The sequence below is a fragment of the Mirounga angustirostris genome, unplaced genomic scaffold, assembly GCF_029215605.1.
Source record: "Mirounga angustirostris isolate CCGP_5_RB_7025 unplaced genomic scaffold, mMirAng1.0.hap1 SCAF_9, whole genome shotgun sequence".
In the NCBI taxonomy this organism is placed as follows: Eukaryota; Metazoa; Chordata; class Mammalia; order Carnivora; family Phocidae; genus Mirounga; species Mirounga angustirostris.
This window is the reverse complement of record NW_026991717.1, coordinates 123349138-123376629: the sequence shown is the minus strand read 5'-3', so window position 1 is coordinate 123376629 and position 27492 is coordinate 123349138. Positions and strand designations below refer to the sequence as shown.

At 39.4% G+C, this 27492-nt stretch overlaps 1 protein-coding gene and 1 pseudogene across 2 annotated transcripts in view; both read left to right on the top strand.

The window, feature by feature from the left end:
• The window catches only part of SEL1L (SEL1L adaptor subunit of SYVN1 ubiquitin ligase), a 56640-nt gene that overhangs the window by 4586 nt on the left and 24562 nt on the right, over positions 1–27492 (top strand). For both annotated transcript variants that reach the window (XM_064571444.1, XM_064571445.1), the window contains exons 2-10: positions 169–206; positions 1034–1265; positions 17567–17734; positions 20152–20257; positions 21184–21346; positions 24239–24292; positions 24383–24442; positions 26397–26478; positions 26857–27011. In XM_064571444.1, the coding sequence (XP_064427514.1) occupies positions 169–206; positions 1034–1265; positions 17567–17734; positions 20152–20257; positions 21184–21346; positions 24239–24292; positions 24383–24442; positions 26397–26478; positions 26857–27011 (1058 nt within the window). The remainder of the gene's footprint in view (positions 1–168; positions 207–1033; positions 1266–17566; positions 17735–20151; positions 20258–21183; positions 21347–24238; positions 24293–24382; positions 24443–26396; positions 26479–26856; positions 27012–27492) is intronic.
• LOC123862794 (U4 spliceosomal RNA) lies at positions 18714–18844 on the top strand (annotated as a pseudogene).

The following is a 27492-nucleotide window of genomic DNA, read 5'->3' as shown; positions in this document are numbered from 1 at the left end:
TTTACCTAATCTTTTCTGTACAGTTGTTGAATACAACCATTTTTTAGATAATTCTAGATATATATATCAGGTGTCTGATTATTATTTGTTGTATTTATCAAGTGCTTTAACAATACCTGTGATTTCCAACAAGAAGGATGATGAAATTGTCTTAAAATTTCTTTACAGATGAAGAAGGCAGTCAAGATGAATCCTTAGATTCCAAGGTGTGTACTAAAATTTGCATTGGCCAGTATTTGATGCCCAATTTAAAAGCATGAATTATGTGTCTTAGGATATGAAATCTATCTTTTGAGCAACAGAATTGGATTAAGAAAAAAAAAAAGAAAGAAAAACATAGCTGGTATCAATACACTAGTTCTTCCGGGGTGGGGGGGGGAATCACTGACCTATAGGAGACAGAATAATAAATATTTTCATTCAGAGTGTTGGTTATTAGGTTTAATTTTAACTCGAATGTGCTGTGTGTGTAAGAGCCTGAAGGCAGTAACATTCTTACTGCCTAGTGAGAGATTGATTTTATTCCTTTTTTTAATTTTTAGTTTTTTTAAATTTTGAAGACTTAACCTCTGCCATTTGTTTCCACTTCTATCAATTTTTATAAATCTGTAGAGTTGATACATTTAAATTGTTTGGTTGAGTGAATAAGGCTGATGGTGTATCCAAGGAGACCATTCAGTTATGATCTCTGATCTCTGGATTTGAGGGAATATAGATAAACAGAAAGTTGTAGTACAGGGCTATCATAAGGGAAAGTATAAGCTATGTTGGGAGTTTGTAAGGGACCCTAATCCAGGCTTCAGGAGTTAAGGAATGCTTCCTGGGGGAAATAACATCTAAGTTAAAATTGGAAGAAAGAGTCAGGTTAGGCAAGTGGTGAAGGCCTGTGATGAACACATACCAAACTTTAGAGAGATGAGCAAGTATGGCACATTCACAGCTGAAGGAGATATATCTGGATTAGTAAAAGTAATGGTCAAATTGGAGACAGTCCTGATACTTTTTGAAAACTAAAAATATTTTGTATTTTCAGACTTCTTTGCCATCAGATGAGTCGGTAAAGGACCACAACACAGCAGGCAGAGTAGTTGCTGGTCAGATATTTCTTGATTCCGAAGAATCAGAATTAGAATCACCAGTTCAAGAAGAGGAAGACAGCCTCAGGAGCCAAGAAGGGGAAAGTGTCTCAGAAGAGATCAGCTTTCTAGAATCTCCGAATCCAGAAAACAAGGACTATGAAGAACCAACGAAAGTACGGAAACAAGGTAGTCTGGACATTTTCCTTGTTTTTGCCTAATTTAGGAAGGAGACAACTGAAATTTTAAACAAATGTAGAAAGATGCAGAAGTCTGGTTTTATTGACTGTGAACCACATACAATGTGTGGAGTGTAATAGTTTATGATTTTCTAGATTTTTATATATCAAAGTTATTCACAACAGTTTTGACCCAAGTTACATAAGCTGAATTTGATAATCAAAATTGCATTATTATGTTAATATCCTGACATTCTCTTTTTGTACTCCAGTATATAATTACCTGCCCAAGTGGTACACAAAATGGAAACTCAAGAAAGATTATCTAATATGCTGCTCTGGTTATTTTCAGAATTGTGTTAGGATTTTTACTACAATAACCTTCCCAATCACCCTAGGAAATTGATGTAGGTGTTTATCTAACTGAAGCTTACATAAACTTTGATCCCCTTCTAACTTTTATCTTCTTGACACCCTCTGTTTTTAAATTTAAAACTTGCTCTTTCTCATAATAGTGTGCGCTAAATAGCTATCTTTCTAAGAATTATTAATCCACTCCGCCCTGTCCCACCAACCTTCTGTTATTTTGTTTATTATTTCAAAGATCACTACGATACCCACTTATTACTCTGTTACTAGCCACTTTTGGAAATTGATCCAGATTTTACCTTTCAAAAATACAATCTTTTTTCAAAATTAGAATTTTTTTTATTACAAATATCCATACCCATGAATAGAAAAACCATGTCTAAAAAAATTAAAAGTACCTTAATCCCATCAGCTAGACAACACAGCTGTTAACATGATGGAGAAAACTCTTTTCAGGCTCTTCTCTAAATGTATAGTTTTAAGACTAAATTGGGTCAAAATGTATATGCTATTTTACAGCCTGCGTTTTGTGCTTAACAGTTTGTCTTGAACATTGTCCCCTATCATTTAGTATTCTTTTACAATTTTATGGCTATAAAAAAATTTTACAGGTAGGAGCACCTGGCTGGCTAATTCGGAGGAGCATGAGACTCTTGATCTTGGGGTCATGAGTGCAAGCCCCACGGTGGACATAGAGATTACTTAAGTAAATAAAACTTTAAAAATTTACATGTAAATATACCATAAATTAGAAATAGATTGTTTACAATTTTTTTACAAATTTTTTTTTTTTTTTTTTGCTGAGAGATCATTTTAGATGTATCCTTGTGCACATCTATGAAAATTTTCTGAGAATTAGTTTTTTAAAGTAAATTTGCTGGACTGAATGTAAAATTTTAAAAGACATTTGATCCCATACTGTTAAATTGTTCTTCAGAAAAGTAATTCTGCTTGCTTCCTTTGAAACGACTCCTTTTCCTGCGCCTCAGCCAAGTATGTATTACCATTTTTAAATTTTTGCCAAATATTATAGTTTAATTCGTTCTTTTTTATTTTTTTATGAGGGAGACTTCAAAATGTGCACAAAAGTGGAGGGTGTAATGACCCCCTTGCCCATCACCTAGGGTCAGCGGCCATCCACACTCTTATTCTTGCTGCATCTCTGCCACCCCATACGAATCTACTCTTTTCTTTATCTTAGAGTATTTACAGCAAATTCCATGTTATTTCACCTGTGTATGTATCTCTAAAAATACGGCTTTTTTTCCCCAACAAAATCACAGTGGTATTTTAACACCCACAAAATTAACGATTATTCTTTAATCACCCAATCCCCAGTCTCTCTGCAGTATTCCCTGTTCAGATATCTTTTTAGAACTGATTTGTTTGAGTTAGTATCCACACTAAGATCTTAGGTTTTTCTTAATCTATAACAGTTCTCTATCCCTTGTTTTTATTTCATTTTATTTGGTAAAGAAATAATATCCTTTGTGCTATCCAGTTTCCCACATGTACATCTAACTGGTCATGTCCTTGTAATGTCATTGAACTTGTTCCACCATCTGCTGTCTAGTCTGTAAACTGGAAGTTAACTCTAGAGGCTGAGTAGATTTAGCTCTGGTTTTTCATTGAGATTATCTCATAGAGTACTGTATACTTCCTATTACATTACATCCGGAGGCATGTAGAGTATCTGATTGTCCCACTTCTAGTAATTGATCAGTGAAGCTGGGTGGTGTCAGTCTGATCCAGCCATTCAGAAGTTCCTCACTGACCTTTCACCTAGAGATTGTGAAAACCGTTTTGTTTGTTGTCTGGACCCATTATTTCACTAGGAATTGCAAAGTGATGGCTTTCTAATGTATAATTTCTCCTGCATTTGTTACCTGGGATTATTTTATAAAGAAAAACTTTCCCTCGTCAACTAATTGGTTACCCTGAAACACAGTCCTTAAAAGCAGGATAGATGCTTGGTTCTTTCCCTTGAAATATTTTCAAATAATTTGGTACTCTAGCAACCTCCAAAGGAGGCCAGTAAGTACATTTTTGTTTGTCTGTTTCTGTTTGCTTTGCTTCTGAGCATCATTCCAGATCCATGGGTTTCACATATGTTTGCTTCACGCAATTGCAGTCCTTCTTTTTCATTGCTCACGTTATCCCATTTTTGCATACCGAGAGTCCCTTTAAGTCCATTCTTTTGGACTAATCATAGGTGACTTTTTTTTTGTCTCTTTTTTTTAATGAATTTTTTTTTTTTGATGTGGTGTTCCATGATTCATCGTTTGCGTATAACACCCAGTGCTCCATTCAATATGTGCCATCTTTAATATCCATCACCAGGCTAACCCATCCCCCCACCCCCCTCCCCTCTAGAACCCTCAGTTTGTTTCTCAGAGTCCATAGTCTCTCATGGTTTGTCTCCCTCTCCTATTTCTACCCCCGCCTTCATTTTTCCCTTCCTACTATCTTCTTTTTTTTTTTTTTTTTTTAACATATAATGTATTATTTGTTTCAGAGGTACAGGTCTGTGATCCATCAGTCTTACACAATTCACAGCGCTCACCATAGCACATACCCTCCCCAGTGTCTGTCACCCAGCCACCCCATCCCTGCCACCCCCACACTCCAGCAACCCTCAGTTTGTTTTCTGAGATTAAGAATTCCTCATATCAGTGAGAGCATATGATACATGTCTTTCTCTGATTGACTTATTTCGCTTAGCATAATATCGTAGGTGACTTTTAAACTTGTTTCTTTTTAGGCAAGATGGGATGTCTTAAATTCATCTTACAAATTTCCTAACCCAGAAATAAATCAGCCATTTCTCAAAAAACAAAAAACAAAAAACCCAAATTCCTTTTAGTGGGAAATTGCATTTAGACACTACAATATAGGCACCAGGGACATGCATTGCAACTGACTTGTCAGTACTGGTCACTCTTTTTGGTGAATACGGTTAGGAAATGTATCATTCATCCTGGTTCTTCCAGTTCGAATTAAATATTGTGGGAAAACCCAGTAGGTCAGATTGACAAATTGTGAACTCAGAAGACTCAGAGATCTTACCCAGTACCAAACTTGACTAATATCTTCAGAGATATAATTATCACAAGACACAGGTAAAATGTCGAAAGTCTGTGACTGCCAGGGCTACTCCCAGGTCCTGCTTATGTCAATTAGGATGCACCCTGGCCCAGATTACATACGAGGCCTCTAAATGATGCATATGGAATGTCACTTCCATGAAAGGGAGCTATTTCCATTACGAATTATCTCCAGTTTATTCCCTGATAATTGTATAGCTTGTGTGATATTTTCTAGGAAGCATTCCTTATAAATACATACATCCCAGGTTTATGTACGGTGAGCAGTCTAGACACACCACATCCATCCTGCTAAAGCGTTCCATAGGTAAGGAGAACCCTCCTGGGAGTAAATACCTTTAGATGTTTGCGAGGAGGTCTTTGATTAGCATGTTTCTAACATGATTTGATCATGTCACCTCTCTCTGTTTATATATAACATAAGTTACATATGCATGGCTTTAAGTTTGTGCAGTCCCAACTACATTAGAATTGGGTACTATGACAGTTACTTCTAGACTTGCTTCCTTTATTGGCCTCTCATCCATATCTCTGCCATATTGATCTTCCTAAAACCCAGATTTGATCCATAACTCCCCTATTTACAGCTCTTCATTATCTCCCTATTTGCCTGTGAGATGAAGCACAAACTCCTTAGCATGATTCCCAAAGCCTTCCGTGTGCAGCATGCCTGCTGGCCTCTGTGACTTCATCTCCCACAGCTCTGCCCAAGACCCTCTTACAGCTATATCAGACTCTTCACCAATCTTCAAATACACCATGCAGTTTATGCCTCTAGGTCTTTGTACAAGTTCTTCCTGCTGTTTGGAATACCTTCCTCAACCCTTTGCCCAAGGTTATCATATTTCTACTCATCCTTAAAGATGAACGTAAGTTTCTCCTTTCTGAAGCAGATCTGAACCACCCAAGGGCAGTTGAAGAGTCTCATGTCTTTAAGAACTTCCTGCTTGGTGTCCCTGCTTTCCCCCTTTCCCCCCTTATGGCAGTTCTCTTAGCAGCAGCCAGACCAGTGTCCCTTCCTGTTCAGAGCCTCCAGTGGCTTCCTGTCACATTCAGAATAAAATCTAAACAAGGCCTTACATGATCAAGTGCTTCCTATCTCTCTGATATCTTCTGCCACTTCCCTTCACTCACATGACTCCAGCCACACTTGCCTTCTTGCTGTTTGTTGACTGTTTCACACTTATTTCCAACTGTGTCTGAGATCCCCAGGACCACACCTGCAGCTCGATGATTCTCCATGAGACTCGCAGGACTGAGCATATAGTCATATTTAGGGCTATGATTTATTACGGCAAAAGAACACAAAGCAAAATCAATAAAGAGAAAGATACATGGGTGAAGTCTGGGGAAAACTGGATGCAAGCTTCCAAAGGTCCTCTCTCTGGGGAGTCACACAGAACATATTTAATTTCCCCAGTAACAAGTTGTGACAACACATGTGACATGCTGTCTACCAGGGAAATCGATTAGAGACCTAATACTTGGAGTCATTGTAGGGGGCTGGTCATGTAGGCAGTCTGTGCCTAGCACATACCAAATTTGCAGACTTGCTCAAGGAAAGCAGGTGTTGACCATAAACCATATTGTTTGTACAGTTGGGATGAGTCACTCATAACAGGGTAGTGGGAACCCTTCCAAAATCTTAAGTTCCCAGACACCAGCCAAGGGCTAACCTTATAAGCCTTTTCAAGGACAGAAGTTTAAGCCTGCTATGTGAACTCTTCTCTGCACAGTCTACCCCTTTGGTCATTGGCCATCTTGTCTTTATGGCAAAGTTACTCTCAGTAAGACCCGGACAATAGAATGAGACCAATCTGCAGTATTGATTTCAGTTTTTCCCTTCATGAGTCCTGCACTTAGCCAATTAACAAGTCCCATTAATCATAAAGGCCAGATGGCTTCCTCCTTAAATATCTATATTAACCTTTTTTACCTAGCCTTAAGCCATCAGTTCAGGCCCAGCACAACAGGCCAGTAAGTTGAAGCTGAGGCAGTGTTGTGATAGGGTGCACATACAGAACTATAGTCCCAGAGGGCACGTGTGGTTACCCTGGAAACAAAGAGTTTACCATCATTGGGGCGACCCAAGCAAGACATAGGTTAGGCAGGATGATGTGGCCTCCTGCCATGGGCATCTTGTCCTAGGGTTTCCAATCCAAGTAATTTAGTTCAGTTTTTAGTGTCAGAGGCAGTTCCAAACAGTTTTGTTGTCCGTGTGACACCAGTTCATCCACCTCATGAGTGTGGACAACATCTGGAGGTTTTCTGCATGGCACGTGCAGGGGCTGGGCCACCTCCTGCTGCCTCATAGTCAGCCCTGTCTAGTATGGAGCACAGGCTCTGCAGTCTGAATGCAGAGCACTCTCAACAGCTCGGAAAGTTGCATGGAGAGTTTTCCTTCAGGAAGGGGAAGAAGCTTCCAGAAGTAGTTTCAAAAAACACCATCATTTCTTCTCGCCTCACTCGTGCCTCTCCAGATGCGGGGATTTCAGTTTATTTTCCTTGGTTGTTACAAAATCAATATTTGCATTCAGTAATCATAATTTTTAATTTTCTCAGTCATCCCCTACTCTCATCCAGACCTTTTGCTTGGAGGGGTTCTGTATAAGAGGGGCAAAACATCTTCACAGAAAAGCATTTTTATACAGCTGAACCAGAAAAACATCATGTTCAAAAATTGGTCAGGACAAAAATCCTGAATTTTCAAAAAATTTCAAAATGGGTTTACATCACCTCCCACCTCTTCCACCCTGATCACTTATCCAGTAAGCGGCCTAGAAAAGATCAACCCCCTTGGAGGACAGCTGCATTGAATAATCAGATTGCACTAAGGCGTGTGCATAAGAGAGAGAGAGAGGTGAGGGAAGCAGTCAGGTAATCAGTCCCTTGTTGGAGATGGCATCTTATCAGGAGAGCCAGGCACAAGTTAAGACCTGCTCCACAGGGGCTGGAAGTCCCTCTGTCACTCGACCTGTCAGGAGCAAATAGAGGATCATAGTCCCTGTGATGTATCCTCTCCCAAAGGACAGCTTCGGACAATAGTCACAAGTTAAGAATGTGGTCAGTCTCTGTATCAGAAATACACAGCCAGTCAGCTTGATTTCAGGTGGTCCCATCAGAGAACAAGCCCTTTCCTGTGAACATTTGTCTTTGACCCACACAATCCAGCCAGGCATCCACGATTTTCCTCACAGTATGGGGCCCCACAGAGAGGTGGCCTGATGTGCAGAGGCCACGGCGTCTGAGTTCTGTTTATTGAGCCTATGGCTGCTCTCAGTTAGGTCCAGCTCATACCGAGGCTGGAAGCCTGTCCCAGATAGCATCAGGTTTTAGCTTCGAATCAAGTTCAAGCAAATAGGATCTGTGAATTCAGGATTTTTAAGCAGCCAGAGGCTTTTTTCAGCAGCAAAGGTGCTGCAGGGCCAGAAACTCCCAAGTAGCATGCAAGGCCGTGCCATACCTTTTGTCTTGTCAGTCTTGGGCTCGCACTACTGTACACAAGCTCTCTCTTTCTGTCTGTCTCTCTCTCTTCCTCCCTCCCTACACACACACATGCACGCACGCGCACATACACACAGGCCTGCACATCAGGCTCTAAGGTCAGACCTCTGCCTTCAGAAGCACTCACTAGCCAACTAAAACCTACTCTTTAGAGCTTCAAAAGTGTGTTTCCACCTGTAGATCACCTTTTTTTTATTGTCTCCCTTTTTACAGAGACTCCACTAAGCAAACATCCCTATTTTCTATAGCAAAACCCAGGAATTACAGAGACTTGTTCTGTTTCCAATACTCAAGCATTTAAATTCCAACCCGCCCACTGGTGGCAAAAAGCAAGGAAGTTTGTCCCACTAACACATTTCTTTTTTGCGGCTTCCCCTGATGAGGACGATTCCTCAGGCATGTATGGAATTATAAGCATTTAACATTATGTACCAATTTTTATCATGCATCCAAGTTGTGATAGCCACGAAATACAAAGCCACTAAAAGAATCCCTTTTTTTTTTTTCTTATTGCAAATTTACTTGAACTGCCAGGAAGTAAATTCATCATTTGTTAACGTTACAGCTACCAGGGAAGATCCTGGCTGGAATGCAAGGGGAGGAAGGGGAGTGGGGGAGGCCATGGCAAGAGCAGCTAGACTGAAAAAACTGCTGGAGTGCAGCCTTCTTCCCTTTTCTTTCTGCTTTATCTAAAATTTTGCTTCCGCCCTCGTGATGTGGGAAACAAAGGCAAAAGAAAAATTAAATTTCCTTATTACTTAACAGCCCATTCACAAGCCCTTAAAACAGGCAGAGTGACATTCTTCTAGGAACTCAGCTGTCTTGATCTTAATACTTTGCTAAGGGCAAAAGGCAATCTTAGCCCAACCCTACAGGATCCTGTAAGTCTACTTTAACATTTAAAAATTCCTTTGGAAACTTCCTTTATCTCTATCCCTCAAGATACATGTTGGCAATCGTCTCCCAAGCATATGGCCCACCGATATACATCTGAAGGGTCTCATGACTAAGGTTTTATTAGACAGTAATAAATGACCTTTTCCCTACAATAGCTAGCCCCCTCAAGGCCCTGGAAACTTTGCTTCCAAAATTCCTTAGAGACTTAGGCTATCCCTAACCGCCCCCCCCCACCCAACTTGAAAGTTGGGCTGTAATCAGGCACTCCTCATAATGCCAGTGCAGCTCTTTCCTGTCCTGTCCCCGTGCTTTAATAAAACCACCTTTTTGCACCAAAGACGTCTCAAGAATTCTTTCTTGGCCGTGGGCTCCGAACCCCAACATCATTTCTACATCATTAGGATCTAGTTTTACTCCACTTACCCCCATCCTGCCCCTCTACCTCACTTGGAGGAGAGAGCACTGTAAATTTATAACATTTTTGGCCCATTCACCTTTGGGAATTTGGAGGCCCTTTCTCCTATCTGGAGGAGAAAATAAAACCCAAAGACATCACTTTAGCCACCATGGCCAAAAGCAACTAGCCTGCTCTCCCAGAGTTGGATCTGTCATTTTCAGGTTCCACAGGTAACTTTTACCTCTCACAACAGTTAGCAGCTCAGCTGCTGCTGCATACCATGGATGACCCTGTAACTAGCTGGCCACCAAAGATTCATCATACTCTGTCCCCTACCCTTCCTTTCCCAAACAGTAATTTCACCATGAGTCAGGGTCATCCTAGCTAATCCTACTTCTGATGCCAACTGACTTCAGGGGTCCCCAAGACCTCCCCAGGGTCCGTGATTTGCTGGGAGGACTCAGCATGGAGTTCTACTCACAGCTTTGGGTTATCGTAGCAAAAGGTTACAAAGCAAAATCAGCATGGGGCAAAGTGCAGAGGACACAAAATGCAAGTTTCCAGCAGTCCTCTTCCAGGGAATCATAGAGGATGTACTTAATTCCCTTAGCACATGTGACAACACATGGGAAATGTTATCTTCTAGGGAAGCTCATTAGAGACCCAGTGCTTGGAGTTTTTCATGGAGACTAGTCATATAATCACCCTCGGCCTGGCATGTACCAAAATTGCAGGCCCCCAGAAGGAAAACACATGTTGAAGGTAAACCACATTGTACAGTTTAGGCACAATGAGTCACTACTATTAGGGTAGTGGGAATGCTCCCAAAATGTAAGTTCCCAGATTCTAGCCAACGGCCCACTTTTCAAAGGATTAACAGCTATGCCTGTGATTACTGTTTTCTGCACATCATCCCAGTAAACTTTTTTTTTGAAAATTAATGAATAGGGGCGCCTGGGTGGCTCAGTTGGTTAAGCGACTGCCTTTGGCTCAGGTCATGATCCTGGAGTCCCTGGATCGAGTCCCGCATCAGGCTCCCTGCTCGGCAGGGAGTCTGCTTCTCCCTCTGACCCTTCCCCCTCTCATGTGCTCTCTCTTTCATTCTCTCTCTCTCAAATAAATAAAATCTTTAAAAAAAAAAAAAGAAAGAAAATTAATGAATAGGGGCGCCTGGGTGGCTCAGTCGTTAAGCGTCTGCCTTCGGTTCAGGTCATGATCCCAGGGTCCTGGGATCGAGCCCCGCATCGGGCTCCCTGCTCGGCAGGAAGCCTGCTTCTCCCTCTCCCACTCCCCCTGCTTGTGTTCCCTCTCTCGCTGTGTCTCTCTCTGTCAAATAAATAAAAATCTTAAAAAAAAAATTAAGAAAAAAAAAAATAAATGGCCATTAGGAGGGGAAATTATTACATTGTGGTGTTTCCTATGTAGAATACTCATAGTTGTTTTAAAAGGGACATTATTATTGCAGATAACAAAACCCATCAAATAGTGGCAAAAGCAGAGGTTTATTTTGGTTCCATAGTTCAGGACTCTTGCCATCAAGGACTCCAGCTCCTTTCTCTCCTATTCAGTCTCCTTAGTAAATTAGCTTCATCTTCATGTTTGTTCCATTTGGTCACACCTGGTGATGGCTGTGCCTCCAGGTCCTGGGTTTTCAGGAAGAACTGATACCTGCATCAGAAGGGCAGAAGCCTCCCACAGGAGTCACTAGTAAAACTACCAAGACAATCACTTGACCATCCCTAGCTCTACAGAAGGTGAGGAAAGGGTTAAGAATTGACAGCCAATCTGCAGTCCGCCACCTGGAACAATGATAGTGTTAAGTGAAATGTCACACTGCAAATAATTCACTTAGTATGATCCTTGTATTGGTCAGGGTTCTCCAAAGAGAACCAAAGGCTGTCTGCTGGCAGAATTACTTCTTGGTCAAGGGAGGTCAGTCTTCGTTCTGTTAGGCCTTCAACTAATTGAATGAGGCCCGCCCACATTATGGAGGGTAATCTGCTTTACTCAGAGTCCATTGATTTAAATGCTAATATCCTCCCCAAACACCTTCACAGAAACATCCAGAATAATGTTTGACCAAATATCTGGGCACTGTGGCCCAGCCAAGTTGACACAATTAACCATCACAGGTCCCTTTTGTGAAAGAAAAGCCTTTTTTTTTTTTTTTTTCCATATATTTGCAAGTGAGAAGTAAAATTAACTACTTTTTTATTAACAGTTGTTACTTCAGGAGAAAAAAGGGAGTTTGTGGTGGTAGCTAAAGATGACAGTAATTTTTCTTTAATTTTGTATACTTTCCTATTGCTTGGATTGTCTTAGCTACAATAAACACGTTATCCAGATAGTCATGAAAAATTAAGTCAAATAATGAGCCTCTTGCTCTATTTTGAATAGCACAAAAGGAACTGAGTTTAAACTTAACTAAATCATGCTTAAATTGGGTTCTGAAATAAGCAGGTTGGTTGAGTAATAAGATGGCATTGCTACCTCACTGTCACTCGCGTGGGGGTGGCTGGGAATAAACAAACCTTAATTTAGTGATGAGATTTAACAGAAGATAAATGGTTAAGGAAACAGGCCATTCCCTATAACAGGTGCTGACTTTAATGAAAAGATTTTGTTGTTGTTTCTTTTATTTTGTATGGTTGTACAAGAAATTATTTGTGCAAGAAAACTCCTTTAGGAGACCATCCTTGTGGAAAAGTACCCCACCAGGGGCATTTGAAACTCTAAGAACGGTCTTTAAAGCCATTATTCAGAGAAGCTCACTCTTCTTAAATAGCATTTTTCCTGAGCAAGTTTCACTGTGTCTGGTTTCTGATAGTGCCTGTCACGTAAGTGTCATGAAGCTTGTCACTTTCTTCTGGGCACATAGGCCAGTGCTTGCTTCTGTTTCTACTTTAAAATGATTAGTTATTTCTCACAGAGAGAAGTGAGCTTGTAAACTCTGATCTTAATGTTTGATCATTCTCCATATTACTACATTTCACTCTTCTTCTGAAAATTAGGTTTTATTCCTTAAAGCAAGGCCTCCCTGCATTTAATCTGCTTGTTTCTCCTTCCTTCCCTCATATTTTCTCAACTGTAGTTAATAATTCTCAGCACTGAGTGAAAGTAATCTCTTGTAGCAAATTATATAACATTGGTATCTTCCCAAAGAGATTGCTATCCCATATTTCCACAATAAATACCTCTTTATTTGGCCTATACCATTTGCTTTAACTCAGGTATAGTTTACTTTGAATCATCTTATGTTTCGTTCTTAAAACTTTGGGGATTTTTGCTGATGGTTGGTTGGTTGAGTTTTTATCTTGGTGTTGACTAAAATTGATGAACGCTATATGACAGTTGGTGAGGTTGATAGCTTTTTAACATTAAATGATTGTATTTCAACTATTTACTACAAATACATTTAACTAAAATGTTACTTACCATTGTATGTTTAGAAGTACAAAATTGCTTCAAACAAGCAGCATGATTAAGTAGTTTTCTTATTAACAGAACACTCATCTAAACTTAGAGGTACAATATCAGACTTTATTGGCAGTGTAAAAGCTCCTAAGGTGAGAAATTTGCAAAGCTAATTAGTCCCTTGCCTTTGTTTTTATGGATCATTAAGTTGACTTTTTGGGTTTTGTTTTGTTTTGTTTTTTGACCTTACCATTAGAAAATGAGGAAGAGATAGTGTCACAATTCCCAGGACATTTCATTCAGTTCATATGGCAACGTTTACGCTGTTCCCTCTCTCTTGGATTCTTTCCATAGCATCAGACATGCTGTAATAGCTTATATTTTAAAAACCAAAACCCCCTCCAGCAATCACCCAACTTCCCTACACCCCTTTAATATTACCGCTCTTTGAAAGAGTTGTCTGTATTCACTAATTTCACTTCCTCTCTTCCCATTCTCTCATCCAACTGTCAGGATGCTCTGGTCCCCTCAAGACCTCTAAATCCACTCTGCTCCAGTCACATTCTCTTTGCTGAATACCTGGTCAGTTCTTGTTCCTCATCTTTCTGACCTCTCACATATTTTTTCCTACTCTGAAGATGCTTTCATCACTTAGCTGTTGGCTTTCTGGAATCTGCCAGATCTTGAAATACAAGGCTTCCTGACACCCAGTCTTTTGATCCCCTGCTCCCGTCTATACCAGGTTTCTGTGTAATGGCCGCACTGTAGCTGATTTAACCAGTCTCCTGTTGACAGACCTTTGAGTGCTTGTTGGTTTTATATCTTTATACACAAATACAGTCTTATACATATCTCTTTGTATCCTTATGGGAGCATTTCTACAAGTTAAATATCTTAGAAGTGGAAAAATGTGATCCAAAGTATGGGCGGTATAAATTCTAATAGGTATTCCTAAGGGTCCCTCTTTAAGAGGTTGTACTAATTGATACTCCTACCAGCAGTATGAAAGTCCCCATTTACCTATAATCTGGCCAGCACTGAATAACTTCAGGTTTGGGGTTGTTGTTTGGGTTGTCCTTTTTTTTTTTTTTTAGCTTTTTTCTAGCTTTCTTGGATGATTTTTACTAACTTTGCAAGAGCAATTCTTTACTAGTTTAAATATAAAGTAGTCTGTTAATTATTACAAATTCTCATATAACATAAGTTATAAAAATCTTACTGTCAGGGTTTAAATAGATTGTGGTATTGTGTCATTATTGCAGGGTCAAAATATGATTCCTTATCTAGAACTGTGAGTTTTTACAGGAAGGTGCAAAATTGAGTTAATGACACATTTTTCCCCCTTTCATTTTTAGAGTCAGGTTTGACTGCTGGCTATCATGAACTTAAATTGCATGATCAGTCAGTTTCATTGTGCCAGAGCAGTGATTACCATGGTTTTTAAAGCTGGTGCTATTTTTGTGGCAGTTTTTAAAAAGATAGCTTTGAAATTCTTGCAGAATTTCTCCATGAAAAGAAAACTGAAATTAACACTATTGTGAGGACTATCTACTTGAGATAATTGACTTGGAACTGGCAAGTCAAAGTCAGTAACTTTTAGAAGACTTTAAAACAAGTTTAAAAGGCAGTAGTAATTTCCCTGTTGTGATTTTGCTTGGAGAAGATACCTGAGAGATACAAATTGTCTTTCTAGTTACTTTCTAATAAACACATTCTTTAGACCAAGATTCACTCTCACTAAATTGGTGAACCATGGTGAACCCTGGGGGTTCTTCCCACTTAAGTTAGTCCTGAATCAGTAGTAGGTTAAAACCTTTTGTTGCCAAAAACCTTTGCATTCTTTCCAGTTTCTTTGCTGCTGTATAGTTCCATCACATGAAAGAGAATCCTTATATTTGCACCACTCAGAAAGTTTTCGCAAACTAGGATTCTTACGGCAAGCTATTTGTTTTTAAGACAAAAATTTCTATTATCAAAAAAAAAAAATTGGGGCACATGCATGGCTCAGTCGTTAAGCGTCTGCCTTCAGCTCAGGTCATGATCCCAGTCCTGGGATCGAACCCCGCATTGAATCGGGCTCCCTGCGCAGTGGGAAGCCTGCTTCTCCCTCTCCCACTTCCCCTGCTTGTGTTCCTTCTCTCGCTGTGTCTTTCTCTGATAAATAAATAAAATCTTAAAAAAAAAATATTCTTTTAAACTATTCTATTTTAATTTGAAATTCAGATTTACAAACTGCTATTTTACAGGTACTATTTTTCTCAAGCAAACCTGAATCTAGTAGCAGTGCATAGGAGAGCCGTTTTTCAGACTCTAGTTAAAATGACCCCTCTGAGGTGGTTGCTAAAGAGACTTTGCTTTTTTGTACTAAAGATTGTTTCTTATAAACATAGACAAATCAAAGTATGCCTCTTCTGGTCAGTGATTACCAGGATGGTGAATGACATTTACCTGGTGCCAAACAGTTTGAAATTAATTTTGCCTTTCATAACTTACTGAAAATAGTTTTCAAATTAGTATGAGTTCTTTGCACAGGCAAGAAGGAGCGTCCATTTCCTGCGCTTTCAGAGCAGGAGCTCCTGTGATAGTCGCAGTGTCATCTCTTGAAGGCCTATTACCTTACGTGGCAGACACCATGGTGGGTCCTTTAGGTGTACTATTTCAGTTCATCTTTGTGAGTAACGCTCTGCAGCAAGGACTCTTATCCCTATTTGTAGATAAGGAAGTTATCTGTAGATAATTTTACAGATAAGGGGAGAGATTAAGGAATTTGCTCAAAGTGTACAGCTAGTAAGTGGTAGGGTTTGAATCAGGCATTCTGTCTCCAGAATCTGTACTCTTAATCACTAAGCTCTGCTGCCTGATTACGTTCTCCATGTAAAAGCAACCCGTGGAAGTTGACATGTACTCACACTTAACCGTGTATGGTTCTGGGCTCAACAGTGGCCTTCTGGTCTTCTCATGTACTTCTCACTTGGTATTCTTATGTGTACTCTTGGCTTCCAGTCTGTGAACTGGAGAACTTCCTCTTTGACCACAGCTGAAAAGATGTCTAAGACATCTTGTTTTTGGTTTTGTTTGTTAAAACCACTTTGAATGTAGCAGAATCAAAGCTTAACTTGTCTCTACCCTGATCCATTTCATCCCTACCCAGTAACCAACTCCTCCTTTAGTGTTCTCCTAGTAAGGACAGCCATCCCCTCACTTCCTGAAGCCTTAATACCTGGGAACCTTCCATGACTCCTCCCTTATCATCTGCACATCTAGTCGATCAGGAAGTGGTACCATATGTACTTCCTTAGCATCACTTGAGTACATCCACTTCTTTCATTCCATTATCCTCTTCAGGCTACCATTCTCTCAATTAGACTAATGTCACAACTTGTAAACTGGTCGCCTTGCATCCAGCCTTTTCTCTATTCCGTTGTCCACTCCCTTAATAAAAATGTAAGTATGAGCATATCACTCCTGTTTAAAACTCTTAAGTGAGTTTCCGTTGTTCTCAGGATAAAGTCCATACTCCTTAATCAGATTTATCAGGACATTCATAGTCTAGCTTCTTTGTGGGCACTCACACTGCATGTTCTAACGTATTGAACTTTTTGTATTTTTTTCTAAAGTGCTGTGCTGTCTTTCATTTGATTCTTAGCACACATGGTTCCCTCTGTCTACAGTACTTCTGCCACCCCACCCTGAAGCAATTCATCCACCCTCTACTCCTACACGCCCGTGAAGTTCAGTGGTAAACCTCAGTTCCCGACAGGAGAGGTGCTAAGTTGTATAGAGCAGAGACCTCTGTTCCACCTTGTTTCCAGCACCTGGCATAATTCCGAGCACCTAGAAGATAGAAAGAGCTTAAGAACAAATTAGAGATACGGCCTCTACTTTTAACAAGCTCAGGGTCTAGTGGGACAAGAGTATGGTAAAGAAAGAACCTCAGCAGATATCATATGTGCTCTGATAAAATGCTGAAGTGTATGTGAGTGGTGAACTTTACCTGGGGGAGCATTTTCCCTGTATAGCTTTATACTATTAAAGAAACTGACTATAACATTCAGATAGAAAAAAGGGGAATTGTGCTGAGCAGTGGAATTGATCTGGTTGCATTTGCCTTATTTTTGCACACTAGTTAGCCAGGAGTTTTACGGTAGACTTCTAACATTCTAAGCTTTATCAGATCTTTTTTTTTTTTTAAAGATTTTATTTATTTGACAGAGACACAGCGAGAGAGGGAACACAAGCAGGCGGAGTGGGAGAGGGAGAAGCAGGCTCCCTGCTGAGCAGGGAGCCCGATGCGGGGTTCGATCCCAGGACCCTGGGATCATGACCTGAGCCGAAGGCAGACGCTTAACGACTGAGCCACCCAGGTGCCCCTAAGCTTTATCAGATCTTAAGACCTTCAGAAATTCTAAGCTAGATACAGAGCTGCCATGTACACTAAGCCAGCCATGTTCACTAAGTTGACCTATCCTTAAGTCATCCTAAAGAAAATTGATGCTGACTCTTTCATGTTCCCCATTTCAAATCATGTATTTTTGTCTTCAAATTCTGATCATTAGAATTGACAGTATTAAGTCCATGGATACCAGAAGTGCTATTCGTGTTTAGAGTTTTTTCTTTTCTTTTCAGCTCTGACCGCCATTGAAGGCACAGCACATGGGGAGCCCTGCCACTTCCCTTTTCTGTTCCTGGATAAGGAGTATGACGAATGTACATCAGATGGGAGGGAAGATGGTAGATTGTGGTGTGCTACAACCTATGACTACAAGGCAGATGAAAAGTGGGGCTTTTGTGAAAGTAAGTATTGCTCAGTAGGAGGCATGTCCACATTGCTTTATGTCTCAGACAACATTTTTAAGGCCTTTTTCTAGCCATCCTTTCCCCACCTTGGTCAGAAGTGGTCCCCGTCAGTGGTATAGATATAGTCTTAAAGAATGGACTTAAGAGCAGGAAGCATGCAGTATACTCACTTCCAGGCTATCACTTGGCCAGTTTATCACACTTGTGTTTTATTTAGAGATGATTTTCTGTTGGTGTGCTCAGGTTGTTCTGCAAACCCTCAGGCAGGCTGCTAAATTAATTAACGTAAAACGGTTTTTGGCAATAAAAACAGAACATTATGCTGAGGTTAATTAATAGTACTTAGAAGAAAAATAGATAATACCTTTTTTAAAATTTTTTATTGTTATGTTAATCCCCATACATTACATCATTAGTTTTAGATGAAGTGTTCCATGATTCATTGTTTGTGCATAACACCCAGTGCTCCATGCAGAACGTGCCCTCCTCAATACCCACCACCAGGCTAACCCATCCTCCCACCCCCTCCCCTCTAGAACCCTGTTTGTTTTTCAGAGTCCATCATCTCTCATGGTTCGTCTACCCCTCCGATTTCCCCCGCTTCATTCTTCCCCTCCCGCTACCTTCTTCTTCTTTTTTTTTTTCTTAACATATATTGCATTATTTGTTTCAGAGGTACAGATCTGTGATTCAACAGTCTTGCACAATTCACAGCGCTTACCAGAGCACATACCCTCCCCAGTGTCTATCACCCAGTCACCCCATCCCTCCCACCCCACCCCCCACTCCAGCAACCCTCAGTTTATTTCCTGCAATTAAGAATTCCTCATATCAGTGAGGTCATATGATACATGTCTTTCTCTGTTTGACTTACTTCGCTCAGCATAATACCCTCCAGTTCCATCCACGTCGTTGCAAATGGCAAGATCTCATTCCTTTTGATGGCTGCATAATATTCCATTTTTAAAATACTTTGAGCTTTGCGCAGTGGCAGTATTGTAACCAATGAGGTTTATCCGAGGTGCAATTATTGCTAATTGAAAACTTTTCCTAAAATACTTTGAGTGAAATATTCTGTGCTAAGGTAATATTTGACAGATACAGTATATTTAACTGCCCTAAATGTTAATGTCAGTTTTGCCTCTGAAGGCAAGCTATGTTTTTGGGAAGAACTTTCTGTTAAAGAACAAAGAAAATCTTGAACATACCTCTTTTGATGCCAGATGACATTTTCAAAATAATGGCTCTGATAGAATATTTAGGCATTCCTTAGAGATAGTCAAATATAGTCCATCTTTGGATGTGGGCCAGTACAATTAGGTACTCCTGTTTAATACATCAAATTTTGTTTTTATATTACAAGAAGTCACTTCTATTTCTATAAATAACTCCGAATGAAATATTCAAATGTCTCTTGATGAGTTTTAGATTTCTGTTAAAATGCTTTCTAACAGTAGCAAAATAATTTTGGGGAAATCTAATGCTATGATTTTCAGTGTTGTATCAGTACATAGGAAAAAACAGAATCTTGACTATTAAATCAAAATCTATATTTAATAAAAATCCTTTTTTTCAACTAATTTTTCATTATGTAATTAGTCACATATTTTCTCCTTGTAAAGACACAGCCTTTCTGGTGAGGCTAAAGTGTCCTTTGACTACAACAGTATTTTTTCTGACTATTTTTTTGTTTTGTTTTGTTTTTAAAGATTTTTTTATTTATTTATTTGACAGAGAGACATAGCAAGAGAGGGAACACACGCAGGGGGAGTGGGAGAGGGAGAAGCAGGCTTCCCGCTGAGCAGGGAGCCCGATGCGGGGCTTGATCCCAGGACCCTGGGATCATGACCTGAGGCAAAGACAGACGCTTAACAGCTGAGCCACTCAGGTACCCCTAACTATTGTTTTTGTTTTTGTTTTTTTAATTTTATTATGTTAGTCACCATACAATACATCATTGGTTTTTGATGTGGTGATCCACGATCCATTGTTTTTGTATAACACCCAGTGCTCCATGCAGTAGTACCCTCCTTAATAGCCACGTTTTTTTATTGTTCTCTTGTTCTTCAATTTTAGCTCACCTTTGCATATAATCATAAGGCTCTACTGGAATTTTAGTTGACTTATATAAAAAGTTTTAGAATTACTAGCAGAAAAGCACTTTCCAAAAACAGGTTGATACAGCTTTCTTTACAAGGAAGTGATTTTAATGAGTTTTATTGTTTTTTAAAAAAGTCTTAACTTTAGTCAGATAAGGCCACACATAAAAGCATGTGTCCTTAAAATCAGACTGCGAAATAGTGACATATCACTGTATTGGTAACTACCCAGAGGAAAGAATATATACTGATGTTTAATAAATAATTGATTTAAAATTAAAATCGATTTAAAAGCATCTGACATTTTCTTTTTAGCTGAAGAAGAAGCCACTAAACGGCGGCAGATGCAGGAAGCGGAAATGATGTACCAGACAGGGATGAAAATCCTCAACGGAAGCAACAAGAAAAGCCAGAAAAGAGAGTAGGTAGCACTGCCAGTCCATTCTTCCCCTGACTTAGGCCATTACTGAGATAAAAAGCACTAAGTACTTGTTTAAGTGCACTGCCAAAGACAGAGGATTTTTTTAGGCTGTATTATAAGAAAACCTGATATGACCTATAGACATTGGGGCATTACTTCTATCGGATTTCAGCTCTTCGGGCTAAAAAGATTATAAATACTCATCACAAGAATGAACAATAAGCAAAATGGAAATAATTAAAATTTATAATAGTTTCTAAGAGCCAAGAATATGTGTACTATTCAGAATTCAAAATGACATAAAACAAAAGGAATTGTTGTCAGGTGTTTTTTTGTTTTTGCTTTGTAATTATCTTGCAGACAAACACTAGAATTTAGGAATTTGGAAAGAACATAAAGTTCAGTTGACTGTCTTTTAACATTTTATGTCCCTTAATTTCAGCTGACTTTTGTTATAGTCTGTGCAAAGATTTTAAAAGAAAATTGCAGTGGTTATCATTGGATTATTTATTAGATACTACATTATTATAATTCTCTCTCATTCTTAGACTGTTCTAAAATATTGGAATAACAGAACTGGTACCTTACATAAAAAGAAAAGTAGCCCAGAATGTTTTCTACATATATAAGTAACATAATTTAGTGGAAATCAAATATCAGAGGGATTCTGTAGAATAAGAAAATTATTTATTCTGCATTTTAGTAGATTTTGTAAAAGAAAAAAAACAAAAATTATTTTAAGTTTTTTTTTTTATTTAAGTAATCTCTACACCCAAATTGGGGTTCAAACTCACGACCCCGAGATCAAGAGTCACACGCTTTTCGAACTGAGCCAGCCAGGCACCCCAGATTCTGTAAAAATTTTAATGGGAGTTCCAAAATATTGCTAATGTGTTTGTTTTTGTTTTAACTGCTTATGTTTAAAGAGCATATCGGTATCTTCAAAAGGCAGCAGGCATGAATCATACCAAGGCCGTGGAGAGAGTGTCATATGCTCTTTTGTTTGGTGATTACCTGACACAGAATATCCAGGCAGCTAAAGAGATGTTTGAGAAACTGACTGAAGAAGGCTCCCCTAAGGGACAAACTGTAAGTGTACTTTCATTGCAGAATCTCTTGGCACACAGCACTTGTTTATTTTCACAGTAGTTTACTCTTTATACTCTGCCTTCCCTGAACAAGTAAGGCTGGAAGGTAAAATGGCTTTAAATCCTGTGGCAGATCATTTTACCAATCTTCTCAGACAGTCTTCTTCCTCAGGGTGAGAACACTTGTGGTCACCTAAGGCATTTTTGCAGCTGCATCTTACCACAATTATACTTGTAGTTTTCCAAATTCAATCTGTACAGAATGAAACATAAAGGTAATTATTTTTTTATCTGAAATCACTCCCCATTGCCTTTTTTCCAAAGTTCAGATGCTCCAGCTTTTGGTAATCTTGGTGTTTTTTTAAAAAATATATTTTATTACAGAAGCAGTACATGTTCATTATAAGAAACTAGAAATACAAAAAAAAAAGCTAAGAAAGAAAACATCATATCTGTACCACACAGACCTGAACATTGGTAACATGTTAATGCATGCACACCCTTCTTGACCTTTCTCTTTGTGTATTTATACATGTGAACTTCTTATTAAAATGAGATGTCACTGTCTACTGTTCCCTTCCTTGCTCTTTCGATAAATAGCCCTCATCATTCCAGTCCAGTAGATGTAACACCCAGACTGTCTTCATAAGGCATAGAACCAAAACATTTCCTTTATCCCTGTTTTGTCCAAAGCACTATCCAGTCCAGGACTACACCTTCTGTTTGGTTGTTAATGCTAGGAGAGTCCCTGCCTTTCTTTCTTGTCTGTGCCCGAGATAGGGCCAGTTGTTCTGCAAAATGGCCTTCTTAGTTTGTCTGTTTGCTTCTTCCTTTTGTCCTTTATTTGGGGTCTTCATCATTTGTATTTCCCATAGAGGATATCACAGCTAAAGGCTGATGAACTAAAGTCAAGTATTTTTGGCTCAGACAGCCTTATAAGGGGATGTTCTGCATCCCATATCACATCACACCAATTGATAAATATTCTCTGCTTGATTTCGCATGGGTAATAGTAAGATTGACACCTGGATTTAGAAGGCCACCACATTTATTTTTAAGTGCTCTCAGTAATTCAGGTTTATCGGAGGTGTGGGATTTGCTTAAATATAAAATTTCTAGTCACGGTTAGCGGAAGTCTGTTTTTAGACTGTTTAAACAATAACAGGAATTGTGACCGTTTTTTTTTTTTTTTTTAAAGATTTTACTTATTTATATGACAGAGAGAGAGAGAGCAGGAACATGAGCAGGGGGAGTGGGAGAGGGAGAAGCAGGCTCCCTGCCAAGCAAGGAGCCCGATGCGGGGCTCGATCCCAGGACCCTGGGATCATGACCTGAGCCCAAGGCAGACGCTTAACGACTAAGCCACCCACGTGCCCCGTGACCATTGTTTTCTATAGGACTGAATATCTAAGTCTGCAACTCTTACACAGTTTTGGTTTAATTTATAAACAGGTTATATCTTAATTGTTCCCCCTTTGTTTTCAAAGCTTTTTTTCCCTTCTTTGTGTAAGTCAGATTTTATAAATTCACACACACATTCTTTATTCTGCAGACACATTTGGCTCTAAGAATGGTTGTACTTCTCAGGCATCGTTCCCCTCTAGTAATAGCACCCCACAGTGCCATAGTGCTTTATATGGCATATTGCAAAGCGCTCTCTCCATGGTAATTAATTCTAGCTGATGTAACAGACATAGCCCCAGGATCACACTGGCTCAACACTACAAAGAGTTACTCCTTGTTCACACCAGGGTCGATGTGGTTCCCCTGCCTATGTCACTCTCTTCCCAGTGCTGACTCAGTCAAGGGCCACTTCTGCCACATAGCTGTACCATCTGAAACATGGGGCTTTCGAGCCATCATGAAGGGAGAAGAGAGGGCTGGAGGATTTTCTATAAAGTTTGTTGTGTTTTTTTTGAAGATTTTATTTATTTATTTGACAGAGACACAGAGAGAGCGGGAACACAAGCAGGGGGAGTGGGGGAGGGAGAAGCAGGCTTCCCGCCAAGCAGGGAGCCCCATGTGGGGCTCGATCCCAGGACCCCGGGATCATGACCTGAGCCGAAGGTCCTTAACAACGGAGCCACCTGGCGCCCCTTCTGTAAAGTTTTTAATGGCCAGTCCTAAAAATGGCTTGCATCTCTCTTTGCCACGTCCTAAACACGTGACCCTACCCAAGTACAAGGGCGGGGAGGGGGCGGGGCGGGGACAGGGAGTGGCTGGGAAATGTAGAAGAGCTCATGGATTTTGATGAATGCTGGCACATGATACACCTGCCTTTCTGACTTTAGCTTTTACTTTCATGTCTTCAAGGATGGTCCTCAGTGGGCAAAGGTAGAACCTTATCAATGTATTGTTTGCTTGGTTGTAGTTTTTTGTTTTGGGGGTTTTTGTAATGAAAAATTGTGTGTGCTTCAGCATTGTGAAGTGACCTTTCTCTGTTGCCCCTGCAACATGACCCTTGCCGCCCCTTTTTATTGCTAGGATGTTTATCTTGGTAGCCTCTTACTATTTTCATTGTGTATTCTCCTTTGATAGGTAATGCGTTGATGTGATGATATAGGGGTTTTTTGGTTCTCATAATAGCTGTTGATCAAGATAAAGGAAAAGCCATGCTTAAGTGTGTTCAGCTTTGGTTTTGTAATTAATATTTTATTAAGCCTGTCTTTAATCTTCAAGCTAAACTTTTTGATTTGTTTAGTTGTATTTCATTGTGTAATTTGTAAAACCTTGAATGCATTTCTGAGGCTCCTCAATTAACCACAGTTGTACATTGGATTGTTCAAGTCTTTCAAGATCTAAAGATTCTTGCATCTTTTCATTGTTCATAAAACTATGTCTGTGGATAAACTTCCACTAGGGAAGAATTCTTACTTTTATCATTTTATTTCAGGCTCTTGGCTTTCTCTATGCCTCTGGACTTGGTGTTAATTCAAGTCAGGCAAAGGTAATATTATTAAAATTTTATTGTATACTACCATTTGAATTGGGTCAATGTGTGCCTGTGTTCACTTAAGCATATTTTGTTCTTTCCCAGGCCCTCGTATATTATACTTTTGGAGCTCTCGGGGGCAACCTAATAGCGCACATGGTTTTGGTAAGTAAGACTTTAGTAACATTGAGGAGCAGAATTTTTGGTTCATGAGGGGGGCCATAGCTTTTCTAGCTTTCATGAATGAGATGCACTTATATTCATTAAGATCAAATATTCAGTTGAACATTTTTCAAATTCTTGTTAATGGGTACAACACTTGTATCTATACATGGATGAAAATTTGCACAGTCCACAGTTTTTCTTTAAAATGATGACTTTGGCTGATTGCCCTTGTGATAAATGGCTCTTTTTTATTTTCCGTAAGTTGGAAATGTTTGTCAAAATCATTTCTTTGGTTATCACAGATTTTACATTGAAAATTGATTTATGTTTTACATTTAAATTTATACAAATAAGGAGATTGTTACAGGAATCAGCTAGAAAGGCACTTAACCTACACTGGTGTTGGAAGGAGAGGTTAAAGGAGTTACTTCTGAGGAAAGAAGTAACTAAAGTAATTCTTGAGGGATAAATAGCAGTGAGTATGAATAGAAGTGGAAGGGCATTCAGACAGTAGGAGCAATATATGCAGAAGGACAGTGATGAGGGAATGTGGTGCTTGCAAGAAAATACAGGCTCTTTAGTGTGGCTGGAGAGTAGAACATCAGGAAACTTATCAGGAATCACGTAAATGGTCTGTATGTCACGCCAAGGAACTTGGACCTCATCTGTACAGACATAAACTGCTGAAGTAGTTTAAGCCAGTGAAAAACAAGGATGTTGCTCCAACTTTCTGAAACATTCCTCACTAATTTTGAAGGTTTTTTTCCCATTGGCTTTTTTCGTCTATGGTAGGTAACATTTATTCCTCAAACAGTAACTGAAAAGTTCCTTTTAGATCAATTTTCCAGAAATTTAAAGCATATTTTTATATGGCAAAAATATGTTACATTGGGGAGGGTATGTGCTATGGTGAGCGCTGTGAATTGTGTCAGACTGTTGAATCACAGACCTGTACCTCTGAAACAAATAATACATTATATGTTAAAAAAAAAAAAAAGGAAAAGAAAAAGATAGTAGGAAGGGAAAAATGAAGGGGGTGAAATCGGAGGGGGAGACGAACCATGAGAGACTATGGACTCTGAGAAACAAACTGAGGGTTCTAGAGGGGAGGGGGTGGGGGGATGGGTTAGCCTGGTGATGGGTATTAAAGAGGGCACGTATTGAATGGAGCACTGGGTGTTATATGCAAACAATGAATCATGGAACACTACATCAGAAACTCATGATGTAATGTATGGTGATTAACATAATAAAATAAAATTTAAAAAAATTTTTTTAAAAATATGTTAAATATTTCTGACCAATATCTTTTTTTTTATTTACCAATCTTCTTGAATAGTGACTACGGAATAAGAACATTAAATATTATACACGTTATTATACAGTAGTGCCCTAAGAATTGTTAAAGATTGTAAAGTTATTTAAGTCTGTGCTGAATGACTCAAGAGAGCTCTACTTTTTTTTGTTCTGTTCTTTATAGTTAGCTATCTTCCTCCTCAGTCTGAAATCATTTTTTGCTCATGTTACTGTGCCTGCTCCTAGTAGTCTCTCATCTTCCCTATTTTGCTCGTTTGTTGCTTCTTTCCTCGTTTGGTAGATTAACCCATTTTTGTTAAAATCAGGTTTAAAATAAGATTAGAATGTGTTCTAAGCAAGAACCTAAGTAATTTTCTCTTGCACGTGAGATGTGCACATTTCATCCATAAAGTTCACGGCATCTATTTTGATTTCTTTGGGAACTTTATTATTTCCTAGTTCTTACCTATAGTCTGGTTTTTGGGGTTGCTGAATAAATTACCTCAGAACCTAAAACTCAGGATAAACGAGGTGGTAATATACTGGGATCAAGGGACTGCAGAAGTACGTCCTGAGCGCGGGTGGCTTCATTCATTCCGACAAGAATGCCAGTGAAGCGTGTGAACCTGCAGTCTTCTCACTGGAGCTTGTCTCACAGGGTTATCGGTACTGGGCTGGCATCGGAGTCCTCCAGAGTTGCGAATCAGCACTGACTCACTATCGTCTTGTTGCCAATCATGGTATCTATTTTTTTTGCCTTTCACCTTATCAGAAGAAACAGAAAACAGAATGGAATTAACTTCAAATACATCTGTTTTTGTTGTACTACTTGAAATAATCATGATGACTCTTAAATGGAATGATCTTTACACTAGTTGACTAAGATCTCCTTTGTGTGTGTGTGCGCGTGCATGTGCGCACGCGTACATGTACACTTTGGATTCCACTTACTAAATATTTTGTGGAAAACGCTGGGTCTGTATAGATTACTATTTTGTAATCTATAGATTACTGTTAGCATAGTGTCTGTAAGTGTTTGGCAGCTGAAATTCTACTTCCTTCTGTGGAACAATCCTTCTGACCTTCCTCCATGTTAATTACTTCATCGCCCTGTTTAGTTGCTAGTGATATCTCGCTGACAGGAGGCTCAGTAGTACAGAGAATACGGCTGCCTGACGAGGTGGAAAATCCAGGAATGAATAGTGGAATGCTGGAAGAAGATTTGATTCAATACTATCAGTTCCTAGCAGAAAAAGGTGATGTACAAGCGCAGGTATGTGTTTAACATCTCATGATGTTTGTCACTGCGTTGTAACAGTCGTGGGGCAAGCACTTACATCCATAAGAAACATTTCCATTGCTCTGAGCCGTTATTAACTGCATATTAGAATCACCTGAGTAGCATTATTTTTAAAAGTACCAAGAGTCTCATACTGTCAAGACATTTCCATTTGGATGCATCGAGGTTGTAGGCTAGGCATTGATAGTTCATAGAAGCTGGCCAGGCGATTGCACCATGGTTGGAAACCACTGCTTGAACAGAGCAGTGTCTTGATGATGAAGGCTCTTATTGGAGTCACCAAGGATGAAAACTGCCACTTTCTTTCAACAAAAAGTCTCTGGAACATTTGGAATTTCAGATGCCCTTCAGAGCCATTTACTGTTCATGTTTCCTTTGCTCATCTTAGACCATAATTTCCTCAAGGTCAAGGACAGAAGTAACCTTGTTCAATGTAAATTGTAATGGTATATCC